Below are 15,362 nucleotides of genomic sequence, written 5' to 3' on the forward strand. Positions count from 1 at the left end.
CCTTTAGCATTTGCAACTTCGCGAAGAAAGCTTTCTTTCTGATTGAAACATAATCTTTCACTTCGGGAGACGCAACAGCACACGTTCCGGGAATTATTTTATAAAGGAAAACATATTTTATTCAATCCTCTTCCCGCGGCTTTGCGCTGAAATAAGAGACCTCGCTTAACAGCATTGAAAATAGTTATGATTTGAAAATGTAGAGCGGCAGGTTCAGGAAATGCCTATAAGGATTTAATTTTTTGTAAATTTAAATGTGAAGGACACAGACGAGTGCTTTAAATATTTTGATGTAACTAAGAATAATTTAATTGAATCGATTTTGTATAATTGAGGATCGTGTTTTCAAAACTCGATATTAGCTTGAAACGTAATTTTTCAGGGGAGGGTTTTATGTGTTTCGCGTCAAATCGCGCGGACTATCTTTGTTATAAAAAATAACATCTACAGCCAAGCCTGAGGGTAATCTTTTGTATATAAATATAATAATTTAATATTATTCACGGCAAAAACTATTTGTGACACTGACAAAAGATCAGCGAAACGCAAGAAGACCCAGCCCAAGAAACTCCAAGTCAATGAAAGGGTTTACTAGTCTACACATTCTTGAACTAGGGGAATTAAAGCCATAGTTAGATTTGGAAGATTTAAAATGCAAAATATTATTTTTGACAAGGGAGGGGGAGTACAATGAAGGAGATTGTTTGTAACAGAGAAAGGACATCACTTAATGAGTTCAGTATTTAAAAAAAAAAGGTCCAATGTTATCATAATGCAAGGATCTCGACATTTGTGCACGTTTCATACATGTTTTACAACACATACGCCTGAGAAATAGCACTTCGATAGCATTCATCCTACTTTCATCCTAATTTTTTCAAGTCCACACTTCGCTTCCCAAACATAAAGATAGGCACAGTTCGTTAAAATTAATTGTAATGGTAATTAAATACTCCATTCGTAAATAAAAATGGCGAATTATAAAAAACTTTTTTTTATAAGTCGCCATTTTAACATTTTCACAAAAAACCAACAAAATGTTTCAAAATTCATTAGTTAATCTTATTTACAAACATAAATAGGTACTCGAATACATTGGAACTCCAACTATCCGCATGAATAAGAGCCAGATTTTATTTCTTTTGAAATAATCAGCTAATTGACACCACATAAAAAACATACTTAAACATGTCCAGCAAAGTTAATTGTACAATTATATTAAAATTTAAACATATCCTTTATTTTTTTTTCCTGATAACGTAATATCTAAATATTTGGCAATCCGGATGACTGGAGTTCGGATAAACGCAGTTCTAATGAACAAACCTCTTTATTTTTATTGTTTTATTTATAAATCATATTTTACTTCAACTCAATTCGGAACTCAAATAAAATTAACATTTACAAAAAAACACATAGTAAGAACAACAAATAAACAAAGAGAGTTTAGCATCTTTGTAACAAAATATATAAGCCAAAAACCCTGTCTTACACATAAAAATAAATATACAAAAACGCTTTCAAGAATGGAGGAAGTGGTTAATCTAGAACTTAAGGAGATAAGGTCGTTTACATCACTTTTTTTTTTTAAACCAACAGTCATAGTTATAAACAATACATACAGAATAACAACAAATAACAAAACCAATTGTGGGTTTCATATAGGAACTAAAATGTAAAAATCAAAACGTACAGTTCGCTAGGGGTTAAAGAAAGTGGGATGGGAAAATAAGGAAGGAAGAGAAGAAAGAAGAAGAAATAGTAAGTAAATATAAAATAACGGAAAACTAAATAAATATGTAAACACACAACACACATACGTAAACATCTACAAACACATCCATTTATATATATACAGGGCGTTCTTTAAACCCTGTCACATCCGAAACCACGATGATCAGTATAGGCAAGAAGACATATTAGCATATTTAAAAAAAATATTTAGAATAAAGAAATTTTTTGAAAATTAAATATTTAAAAAAACAAATGGTTGCTTACTTCTGCAGGGGAGAAGTAAGGGGAGCGCGGCGCAGTACCAGACTCCCCCCTTCCCCCTTCTCGTTTCATTCCTGCAGAAGTAAGCAACCATTTGCTTTTTTTGATATTTTATTTTTTTCAATTTTATTCGTTCTAAAAAAATATTTTAATGTGCCAATATGTCTTCTTGCTAATACTGATTATAGTGGTTTCGGATGTGACAGGGTTTTAAGAACACCCTGTTTATATATATATATGCATACATACACTTACATACATACACACATTAATTTATAAACATACACAAATGCGCATACAAACGCGTACATATATGTATGTAATAAGTGATAAAATAATGAAAACTAATAAATAAAACAATAAAATGCACATATCGCAGACGATGCAGCTATGATAGCAGTGGCAATCCTGATGATTCGTAAATATCCATCTCTGTTAGTAAAACAAAAAGTTTAAATATTACCAAATATTTAGGTTTAAAAATCTTGAGCAACATAAAATTTTACGTTAGCATAATAAACTAAATGTTAATTATTAGTTTAAACATTCAACGTACTCTTAGAGGACCCCCGAATTCCCAAGTAATTGTTTTTTAAACACTTACGAATTGCATACTCTTAAGGTAACGAAACAAAAACTCCTGGCATTGTTTTCATCTAAAACATTACAGGAAAAAAACGTAGCCTATAATTAATGAATTCTCCATATAATTTATTGAATCGGCAGACCATTAAAAAGATACGTGTAACAAACTGGCCTTGATATTTTTAAAGGACATTCGTAATTTGGCAAATAGTAAAAATAGAATGAAAACAATCTCTTCGGATTTTTTTTTAATTTAATATCGTCGGTGTTATTCAATGAAAACTTTTTTAGCAAATTGATGTTATTAAATGGTAGAAATGATTTTTTTATTATTGTCATTAATTTAATTATTATAAATAATCAAGCCTGACGTGAACGTCAATCCAAATACTTAAAACGTGTTATTAATATTTTATGTCATCGGTAATGGTAGCTTTTTACATCGTACACTGCATAATTTAATGTGTTTTATAATTATAAACATTGATAATAATAATATTACTTTTGACAATTTTTGTAGCGCCATTTTCACTTCAAAGGCTCTGAATGTAATATTTTATTTGGAATAACATTGGACATACATTGTCGGCTTCGTGGTGTAATGGTCAGTGCTTATGCCTACTATACAAGAGGTCTCGGGTTCGATTCCTAGCATGGTAGATATGATATATTTATTTTAAAATATTTTTTCACAAGAATATTTCATAGTTCCTGGACTGGTATCTGAAGCGTAAGACAGATCATCTTACCTTCATGTAACAAAAAAAAGACTATCAAGATACTCTGCAATTGGTGCGGAAAGAGAATGATGATGATGTACATGCATGCATTAGGGTTATAATGACACAATCAGGAACGACTCGCTAGAAAATCCGTATTGACTTGGAATGCATAAACACAAATACACATATATTTTCACATTCATATTCCATTTTATACATACATATTAAATTTATACTACATAATATATTTATTTAAACGCCTGGTAGGCTTTTACATATTATATATAAAAACAGACATGTATTTTACACTAATGTGTTTGTATTACATGGATTTGCGTGGATGACATCTATTTCAAAATTACAATTAACTCTAATCTCGTTTTATTCTTTTTATTTATAAACGGCATTTCTGCCATTTACATATATGTGGCATAAAGAGTGCTTAAAAAAATATTTAAAAATCGAGTATGAAATATTAATATACTCGTTCTGTACACATTATTAATAACTTGAAATACATTTATATTTTAAAGAAATTATACGATAACAAAATACATTAATCAATCAAATTATAACTATTCCAACCCAATCTTCTGAAGATGATTTGCTCTTTTTGATAAAAATATGTTGGTCACTTTATTTTTTAAGTTAGGCAGAGATAAACTAAATATATCAAAATATGATGCATATTCATTCCCGGTATTCTGTAATCTAACAATAGGTGAGTTATATTGAGCTACCGTTAGAGAATTTTGAGAATGAAATATTGTAGATGTTCTGCTTAACCTTAACATATCTTTTTTAAAGTTCTATGGAATACGGTCCAGTAAAGAAATAAATTTTAGTTACTTAATAAAAGCATAAAAAATATTATAAAATTTGTAATTTTGATTTCCCGCAAAAAACAGTCATTCCATTGGCCGCGTCCCTAATACGTCACGATTCGTGTTTATTTCTTCCTGACCATTCAAATTGGTTTAGAACATTGTCACGAATCTTGACGTCACAACTATAAAGCATGTCGCGTTTTTCTAATGACGTATTAAAAAAAAATCTATGTGAAATTTTTATATATTTTTAAAAATACACCACAGCACCCAGACCAATTGAGTAAAAATGTTTCGTGGATTTTTTCTTGCAACTGGCGGGAATCGAACCAGCGACGCCAGTTTCACAGATACAATTAATTATTCTTAATCCATTTCATATATTTTTATCGGTATTCGTAGAATGTGAAATTTCCCTATTGTTAAAAAAAGGGAATATTTTTACAGTTTATTTTTTAAAGTTGGTGTAAGCTTCTTATGGCTCACCAAAATACACCGATTTAAACATGTTTAATCTTGTTAATGAAGAAAGGGAGTTAAAATCTTACATACAAAAATATGAGATTAAAAAAATATTATTTAAAAATTATAATCAGTGTACGTTATTTTATACTTTACTGCAACTACTTTAATTAAGTTACGTAGTTGGATTTGCATGCAAGTGTAATTAGTATCCTGACGAAGAGACGGGTACTTCTCGAAACCGGTAGATATAAATAGTCAGCAAATGGTTATATGTATACAAATATTAACTAACATCATTTGAAATCAACATAATACAACAAAGATAAAGAACATTTTAGAGAATGAAATATAGAAGTCTAGGCATCCATAGGGCTTATGACCTTTCATTGGCTAGTTTAAGTGGCCACGTTACACACTGTGAACATTCACCATTCTGCCTATATTTGAACATCTGTATTTCATCGATTCTTCTATCTGTTGACGATTGTGAAGTTAAAGAGCTGAATCCTTTATTGTTGCGGGTGAGATTCATCTGATTGAATTTTTTCACCTACATACTAGGCAACCCTGAATTTATTTTTTAATTTATAAACTTTTTCTTGGACCAGTTGGATTTATAAAGACAAGGACTGGATTCAACCCCCTAGGGAGAGGTTTATATTAACATAAGCCCTGTGGATGCCTAGACTTCTATATTCCCTTCTTTAAAATGTTCTTCATCTCTGTTGTAATATATTAATATTAACAGCTTCCAAGGGGGTTTTTAATTTTTTATTTATTTTCATTTTTTTGTTTTTTTACAATATGCATAAGAGGTAAAACAGAGTATTTTAAAAATAAAGGATAATTACACAGCAGTGAAATACATATTAACAGTTAAATATAGTAAACAAAAAATCCCACAAAAGCATGGGCCCGTTCGTGGGTCTACAAGAAATGTTTATGAATTTTTGCTCCTATAATAAATAGACAGGTATAATTTTTTTTGTGTAATATAACAAAGAGAAAAGAAAATATTCTGTAAAAGATTATAAGGTACTTTTTTATTTTATAGTAATTAAAAAAGGAAATAATTTATTTTTAAAAACATAAAAATATTCCTAATTATTAGGGCAAAAAAATATATCATAATAAAAACAGTTAATATCTTTAGTTTGAATATAGGATAGTGCGTGTTTTAAAAAAAGGAAAATTTTGAAAGTTTGGGATCAATAAAATATTATCAGTAAAAAAAGAATTAAACATTTTTGGGCCTATTAAATATGCATGTCTCTGTGCTAGCCTCGTTTTACAATGTGGTATTTCTAACACACGATTCCTGCTTTGACGTGATCTATTTATAAATATTTATTTCTGCGTAATTTTTTTACGTCAATTTTTATATTTCACCTGCTTTGTAAATCAGACTCCACTCGTATATTTGACTTATGAAGTTTTCCGTTTCTCGCTGATATCCGTCTTTAAAAAGTTGTGTACCGTCAAAAACATGTGTTCCAACTTAGTTAGAAGAAGTTTTGACAAAACAAGCCCAAGGACTATCGCCATTTGCTTTATAGGATTATTGAATTTATTTTTATCCCTCCTTAGAGCTAGTCCAGGCAGAAGTTCATACAGCCGGAATAAGAAATTAATCCTACCACAGAGAATCGAGGAAAATGTACCAGACAACCAGACATGTGTAATAAACTGACTTCAAACCAATTTCAAATACATACGTGTAAAGGTAACTTTTGAAAAAGAAGGGTGGAGAAATCTTTTGAGGAGAGGAATAAAGGACCAGGTATTTACAATGCTTAAAAACTATTGTCTCAAAATGAAACTTGTTTTCTGTTTTCAAAAATATCAAATTTTGTTTTTTAAACATAAGCTTATTCAACAGAAAGTATTTTTTTATTAGATTTCGACACAAAATAAAACAGGGATTTAAATAAAAACATTTGTTTTAAATTAAAACATTTCAATTTGTTGGAGATTTATTAAAATGTAAATTCATTGCCAAGTATTTTGGATCTTTGTAGTTAATTGTTATATTTAAAAGGAATCAATAAAATTACTTTGTTTTATGAACCACTTTTTTTATTGTCACAACCGACTAGTTTCGGCTACTCACGTTGCCCTCTTCAGGGTTATAATATATTAACTAAATATACATACATATATGAGTATAATAGAAAATATTCAAAACAAATTTATAAAGTACCTTAAATACAAAACCGGTATACCTTCCATGGAATCATTTCTCTACAATACCGCAGAGTGTGTGCGGACCAACTACTGCTTTACAAAATTATGACAGGAATGGTTGACTGTACAGAGCTACTTGATTTAATAACAATACATGTGCCAGCCAGGATTTGTAGACGGTACCACCTGTTTCATGTACCAATAAGTAAAACATCGTATGTTAAAAATGCTTTTTTTCGTAGGACTTTTTCAGTGTACAATACAAAATTTAAAAATATAGATTACACAAACATCACTCTGTCAGATTTAAAATTTACACTAAAAATGCATTATGTAACTTAGTAGACATTATAATAATAAATATGTACATCTCCCTTCCCCTCCTTATCATTTCTTCAAGCATTCTTGTCCTAATCCCGCCCAATTTACAGTAACTTAATGTTCTTAAAATAATATAAAAAAATTCATTGCTTATTGAGTACATGAAAATAACATTTTGACATGTATAAATTATATGTATTTATTTGATATGTAATATATTTTCTTTACTAACTTTGTATACTATGTGGAAATCTGTTATTAGTTCTGAGTTTATATACTATATCTGTTTGTTTACTATAAATATGTATGTAGAACTGTTGATTTCCCAAATAAAATAAAATAAATAAAATACGTAAAAAAAAACAGTGAACAGTGGGTGTCGATAAGGATAGAGGAGGGGGTAATTGTGTTTATGGTGGGGAAGGGGTAGGTGAGGGGGTAATTGTGTTAAGCTTTATCTCCCCGTTAAGTAACAGCTGTTATTTTTATTTCATTATGCTTTTTCATGTATGTATATTTATTTTGTTTTTTAGTACAAATTTTTGACCAACTCTTCTTTTAACCAGTCCGTTATTTGGTTGGCTGGAAGATATTGTTTTTAGCTATAAGTCCGCCAAAATAATAAATCTTTTTACTTGAAGATTTAAATTAATTTAAATAAGATAAGAACAGTTTTTACAATATTTAAGTACATAAATAAAAAGACGTCGTCATCGCGCCGGTATGAGGTTAAGGTTTTAATTTCTCGTTAAGATTACACAATTTTGTTTTTAAAAAAATATACTTAAAAATTTGTAAAAGATAAAATTACTTCTTTTTTCTATAAAAAAATCATCATCAAAACCATCATCAAAAGGTTTATTGTTTAAATTATCGACTTAACATATTTCAATGTTGCTTAACATGTATTGCAGGCGCAACGACAATATGATCCACCTAGGAAGCGGACATTTATTATCATGATCATTCCCCTTTCCGCACCTAATAGTGTATAGGGCACTGCATTGGTACACCAACCGCAGCGTATCTTGATCATTTTTGTAACAAGAATGTAAGATGATCAGTCTTACGCTTCAGGCGCCATTCTAGGGACTATGAATTATTCAAGTTGAAAACAAATTTTAAATCAATATTTCATGTCGACCGTATCGGGAATCGAAACCGAGGTATCTTGCATGGTAGGCAAACGCGCTGACCACTACACCCCGAGGTCGACATTTATTAAGTAAGTAAGAAAATAATAACACAGCCAGCTGCCAGCTAGTGTCGTGTCTATGGTGACGAAATATACAGAAATTAATCAAATAACTTAATAAATCTTTTTCTAAAGATTGCACGTGTAGCAAATATTTTTTTTATTTGAAGCACTAACTTTGTGGTTGTTTATTAATAATAATAATAATTATGAATAACTTATACAGCGCCATTTTTTGGCTTTGTCACCACATGATAAGAATTTATTCAAATGATTAAGAGAATAAGTGGGTTGAAGTTTCTTCCGAAACATCACTTCACTCTCACAGTTTCGGACCTCTGCTGGGAGAGCATTCCATGCCGTAGGGCCTGCGACCGCAAATGCGCGTTCGCCAAATTTAGTGCGCTGTTTGCGTAGAGGTATAATAACTTTTCCTTTCGACGTTGATGTAGCTGATCTAAGCGTAAGACATTTGTCAGCTAGTTCATCTGGAATGCAGAGTTCTCTTAGATATTCTTGAGCAGAGTTGTGCAGTGACTTATACATAAGCCAATAGAGTTTGTTTTCCACCCTCTGTGGTAAACGTAGCCAGTGTAATTCTATCATAATTATAAAATAATTAAAACAACTTTGTTTTTAACCACTTAAGCTAGGGTTTCCTAGGACAGCGGTGCCTGTATCTTAACGGCCGTAGTGAACGGTGATGCGGTGGACAGCCGTCGTAACGTTGACTAGAGAGTGGTTTCCTAGGAAAACGGTGTTATCAACACCATTTAACGCCGTTTTCCAGGGAAACCACTCTCTAGTCACCGTTACAACGGCTGTCCACCGCATCACCGTTCACTACGGCCGTTAATATACGGGCACCGCTGTCCTAGGAAACCCTAGCTTTACTTTTTTTTCTACAGACTGGCTTCAAAGCTACACAAGCTTCTTTTTCAAGGTATACTTAACTAGTCAATTCTATCAGTTAGTGTGCATGGAAGTAATAAATCAAGTCTTTTTGTCTTGTAATGTGAGATGGATTCGTTCAAAACTAGACAGGAGTGGACTTAAGGAAATATTGTTTATTTGGTTATATATTATTTTTGACTATACTATAAATATAGTCGAGAAAAAAGATACATCCCGCTTATCTCCTTTTAAAATTTTCAGACGAAATCGTTTTGATGGGAGCGATTTATCTGGACGATTTTTCCGTCAAGTGTCGGAAACTGAGTCCATATCTCGCGTTATTCTGTCCATTCGGAGCCCTTAATATACATGTATGGTCCGTTGATGTAAAATGTATACGGTGTTTGAAAGCATGTAACAGTTAAGCTTTTGAATACTTATATGCCTTAACGATTTCCTCGTCATAAAAAGAAAATAACCGTACATAATAAACCTAATCACCATAAAATACATGATTTAAATACTTAAAATTGTTATTATTTTATTTATTTTGAATCTTTAAATAGAGCACACATAAAAATATTCTTATGTGTGTTCTAATAATAACAATTTATTTATTTTATAAATTTATTGCATACAATTAGTACACATATTTAATAACAGGGAATATATTTAAAACTAATTAATGTAAAATGAAAACGGAGTGTTCTCTGTTTATGATAGTCTCAATCTAACATGGCTCGGCCTGTTCCAAGATGGAGATTTTTTATCTTTTAGAGCATAATTGTAAATTGTAATTGCAACAAAACTAACTGCGATCTTACATGTTCAGTACTTGATACAACAGATAAAATTAAATATCTTGGTGTGTACATAAACCAAAATTTAAAATGGAAAGACCATATCAGTGAATTAGTTAAACGAATTAGAAAATTTATGTACATATTTATTAGATTAAGGAATATTTTAAAAATCAATCATTTAAAAATAGCTTATAACTTAATTGTACAATCTTTGTTACAATATGTTATTGTAGGATGGGGTGGTGCATATGCCAATATATTAAACCCTCTAAAAATAATACAAAGATTAATTATTAAATATTTTTTTAAAAACCCTCAACATTCAATACGGAAAGTCTATATAAAATATTTAAGGTTCATACAGTAGACACTCTTTATAAAATAAATTATATTTTACAAATTTATAAACAAAAAAAAAGAATTAGAGATGAATAAGTCCCTCAGATACCAACATAGTATTTAAATTCCTAAATTCCATACAAGTCATGGTCGAAATAGCTTTGTCTTCAAAAGTGTAAAAAATTTTAGTAATCTTCCCAATGAACTAAAAACTATTAAAAATAATATATCAATAAATAAATTTAAAGTAAATTTAAAGAAATTTTTTGAACACGTGTAAAAACTTCATTAAATTTTAATTAGTATGAATGTATTATTGTTTTTTCTTTATATATCCTATGTTTTTATTTTTTTATTTCGTGTACTCGTATTTAAAATTATATAAACTACTATAAATAAACAACTAAAACAGTGTAAGTCACTCTCCAAGCACAATACTTTGTCTCTTTTTTTGGAGAGTTACAGTGATAACATTTACTAGATGTGTTAAAGTAGATATGTTTAGAATTTTACAAAAACATGTACTTTTTATGAGATTTATTAATAAAAAAAAATATTAAAAAAATAAATTTAAAAATAAGTAGTCCTTTACTAATAAAACAATAACATAACAAAAAAAAGACTACTTAATTATAAATGCCTAGCTAATAAAATGTATAAATGCTAAAAATGATAATTAAGTTGTAAATGTTGTAGTGCGGGAAGCGAACCTTGGAAGTCATGATGAGCGAGTACGCGATATAATTACAGGACCACGTTCCGATTTGTTAGTTTTTCGAAACACCCTGTAGAAAATGAAACGACTGTGGCCATCACACGGGTGAAATCGGCACATTACAGAGATATCCGGAAGGAAGGGTTTGATAGTGGAAAGGATTTTATAGCGCTATATATAAAGCACATCCCATTTTTTACAAAAGTTATTCGAAACAAAAAGGGTAAAATGATTTTCTTTTGCTTGAATGTGCTACAAGATTATACTTACGAGTATATCTAGGATGAATGTTCCTAAATAACTGAAGGATAATGTTATTCAAAGCTTAGTCCTAGAGGTAATGATTCATAAAGACTAAGGATTTCCATAGTAAGAGTTCCTCTTTCCTTTTTTATACGTCTTAAATTTACTTTTGACAAATCATGCTATTTTAAAATTTTATGATAAACGTAATAGGCCTGCCACACACTCGACGAGTGGCGAGGAAAGGAGGCAGAGACGTAGTGTGTTGTCGGTTTTTGAGCGCGAGTCAAAGGACCGGCAATATGAGCGCGAGTAGCTGGCCACATAATCGCGCGGTCGCAGTACGCATCGAGCGCTCACACAAGACGCACGCGTCATTTTTGATTAATGTATATTTCTTTGTGTGACATTGGTGGAATTAGCTAAACTCAAAATGCATAGCGCGCACGCTGTTACAGTTTCATCGTCCATTGTATAGAAATACAAATGACAAGTGCGGAGCGTCGAGATTAATTGCGCTAGTAGAGCAGTGTGTGGGCGGGGAGGGCAACATCGGGCGAGAGGGCGGCAGCGCAAGTAGTAAAGTGAGGAGCAGCGCAAGGAGCATAGTGTGGCGGGGCTTTATGAAAAGATGCAATATCTGTGTCAAATTTGAGATCAGTTTTGTAACATGACAAGACGTCATAATTTTCGTCCAAGACAAATTATTCTATTCTGTTTTAAGTTCCCAAATAGTGTAACTGAAGTTATTTATTAACGGTTCAACACAAATATAAATTTACAATAAAATTAATATTATTTTATAAAATGAATAATATAATCAAACTTATTAGTGAAATGCAAAATAAAAATCATTACTTTTTATTATATAAATAAAAGACGAGTGATACTTAAATCACTCATAATAAATAATAATAATCTACCTACAATGTTTATATCATCATCATCATTTCCCTGTCCGCACCCAGCGGTGCGTAGGACTTACGTAACACTGCAATTTTCCTTACACAGATCATTTTTGTTGAATGAAAGATAAGGTGATCAGTCTTACGTATCGGGTGCTAGTCCAGAGATAATGAAATATTTCAGTGTAAAAACATATTTTAAAATTAATATTTAAATTAACTATGTTGGGAATCAATGTGACCATGACCACGACGCGGACACAATTACTTAGGGAGGCAGTATCCAGAAAGTCCTATTAGTACTTATAGCACACTTTCAAATAAACACAAAAAAGGGCGTTTTTCGGTTATTCCCATTTTTAAGAAAACATCTTGTAATTTATTATATAAATAAAAGACGAGTGATACTTTAATTCACAAATTTGGAATATCCAGTGACCGGTTTCATCGCTTTCGCGGCATCTTCGAGACTAGTATCTTTATTAAGGAGTTCAATGTATGTATACAAAACAGAGGTAAAGGTAGATAATTCGAAATTATATGAAAGTAAATTAAATTAAATTATTTGTATCTTAAGGATCATTATCAATTTTTTTTTCGGGTTACATAATGAGTTGATATAATGCTATTTTAATGAGTTTATGTTTTTTATTTTTAGTGCCCCATTGTTCGTGAGTGTGATTTTGTCAATTATGATTTCTGAAAATTTATGGATCACTCGTCTTTTATTTATATAATAAATTACAATGAATTTCCATCAAGAATTTTCACTTACAAACTTAAATGTTTTTTTATAATTATTACAGTTTTTAAAATCGGTAATTATAGATGATATAACAATAAGGTGACAAGAAATTTTTACGTAAAAATATAATAGTTATTATAAGTGGATATTAAAAAATATAATTTACTAAAAATAATAAGATTTTAATTATACAGAACATCATGTTTGGCGAGAATAATGATTAATTTTGATGTACTATGTTATGTTTTGTTTATCAATATTTGTACAAAAAAAGAAAAGTCTAAGTACAGCTTAGTTGTGCGTATTAGGTTATATCTTATGTCTTATATTTTACGGTGCCTAAATTATTAAGTATTCTGTCAATAAATCGATAATTAAACATGATATCAAAAATAAACTTACGACATGACTGGAATTCGTCCTCCCCTTTGTCACAATCCTTCTGGTAATTACAGACCCATAATGATGGAATACATTTTCCTTCAGGACATTTGAACATGCCCACAGGACACACGATGTCGCCTAAAACAAAGGGAAAATCAAATTAGACAATAAAAAAAATGTTTATTAAAATTGATTAATAAAATGACAAAACTAGAATTTTTCTTTAAGGAATAACCCGCTAAGCCTCCATTTAGAGGCAGGTGGGAGAGAGGGGATGTGGAAATAAGTTATGCAAAATATACCACAACACCCAGACCAACTGCGCAAAAAAACTTTTTTGATTTTTTTTCTTGCAATTGGCGGGAATCGAACCCGCAGCGCCAGTTTTCCAGTTGGCCGTCTAACCAACTTCGCCACGGTGCCTTTCTTTTTTGTTCATATTTTCATAAATTGTTTATAAAATGTAAATATAAAACATAATTTTAAACAAACATTTGATATTGAATTTGAACACAAGATTAAATCAAATATATATTCCACGAACATTTTTTTTGGATTGTCTTTGTCTTTTAAGAGCATTTTCAAATGAATTGGTGATGAAAGCTTATTGAAATTATTTTTTTTTAAATGTAGTATAAATAAAAAACAATTTAGAGATAAAATAAAAAAATGAAATTTTGAGTATTTCTAAATGTTTGTAGAAATAGCTAAATTTTACGCCCTAGGGAGCTGTTAAGAATAATTATTTTTGCAAAGAGAGAAAAAGCCTAATTCACCTAGACTTCCATATTCCCTTCTCAAAAATGTTTTCCCTCTCTGCTGAAATAAATTTAAACCAAAATTATTAAAAAGCATTGGTATTCTGTAAAGATTATTGAATTATATTTTAGAAGCATTAATTATTCCTAATCCTATAAAAAAAGAGAAGTAAAGTGTTATTTTCACGTACTATGAATGATGTCCATGATGTCGTTTAAGTTATGCTTACAGCGAGATACTAACAGATTTTTTTTATTTATTTGATAAACGTTAGTATTACAGAAGCATTTGTAAAAAAAACAGTTGCCAATGTCAGTTACATATAATAACTGATTACTGATAATTTTGTGACAAATATTTATAAAAACATTCCAAATTTCATAAGAATGATTTCAGTGCACTTTATTGACAAACATCGGTAAATATTTTACGATTTCATTTTAAAACAGGACCTGCATTATAACCTAAATATTAAATGGATGAAATCTAAATTTTAAATTGGAGAGCAACTTAAAATCTACCCTTTACCAGATAGCGGACCAGAATAACCAGCATCCTTTTCCAAACCCACTGAGCTTATCTAATGCACAAAAGGGTCTGCGAGATTCGCCATCATGCAAATGCCGAATCATTCAAACTACAGAGAGCCTTTTGGACGTATCTCGTTTGGATCAATCCTCCTCCCACAGGGATAAACATAGTAGAGGAAGGCTGGATCGAGATAACTATGTGGAAACTCGGACTGAGTGACTGTAAGGGTTGGTTTATGTATGATATTGATAATGCTTTGGTTAAGGACAAATTGACAACCTAAATTACGTTTTAAGATGTATTTACAATTAACAGGTGTTAAAAACACGTGTAATTTAAAGAAATTGGAATTCTTTCGATTAACTCATTACATTTTTGGACTAATTTCAAACGTAAAACAAACAAAACTCTGTTTTAAGCAAAAATGTGTTTTACTTATTTTATATTTAACATGCTATTTCACAAAATTATTATTGTCACCATTCTCAAACCAACTATCTTTGTCACTCACCTATACCGCGTATACACAGACTAGGAAATGAATGTACTTCTCATATCGACATTTTTAACTCGAGTCTCTGTGAATTCAAATCATCTCTTTATAAATATTTTATGATGTTCTATGGTAACGATTAACGAATTATTTGCAAAAGCTACTTATGCTAACGATCTGGTGTTAATTCATTTTATCTTCATATATACCGACTTTTTAATATCTTTTGTATGCTGACATACATACATGTCCATATA

At 30.4% G+C, this 15,362-nt stretch overlaps 1 protein-coding gene across 1 annotated transcript in view; it reads right to left on the minus strand.

Annotated features, from left to right (window-relative positions):
• LOC148274564 (CD320 antigen-like) overlaps positions 1-15,362 on the minus strand; it is a 125,469-nt gene that overhangs the window by 16,076 nt on the left and 94,031 nt on the right. The window contains exon 3 of the mRNA XM_088236940.1: positions 13,341-13,460. Within this exon, the coding sequence (XP_088093066.1) occupies positions 13,341-13,460 (120 nt within the window). The remainder of the gene's footprint in view (positions 1-13,340; positions 13,461-15,362) is intronic.

The sequence above is a fragment of the Micrasema longulum genome, unplaced genomic scaffold (assembly GCF_059751315.1).
Source record: "Micrasema longulum isolate JH-2025_06_02 unplaced genomic scaffold, ASM5975131v1 h1tg001621l, whole genome shotgun sequence".
Lineage (NCBI taxonomy): Eukaryota > Metazoa > Arthropoda > Insecta > Trichoptera > Brachycentridae > Micrasema > Micrasema longulum.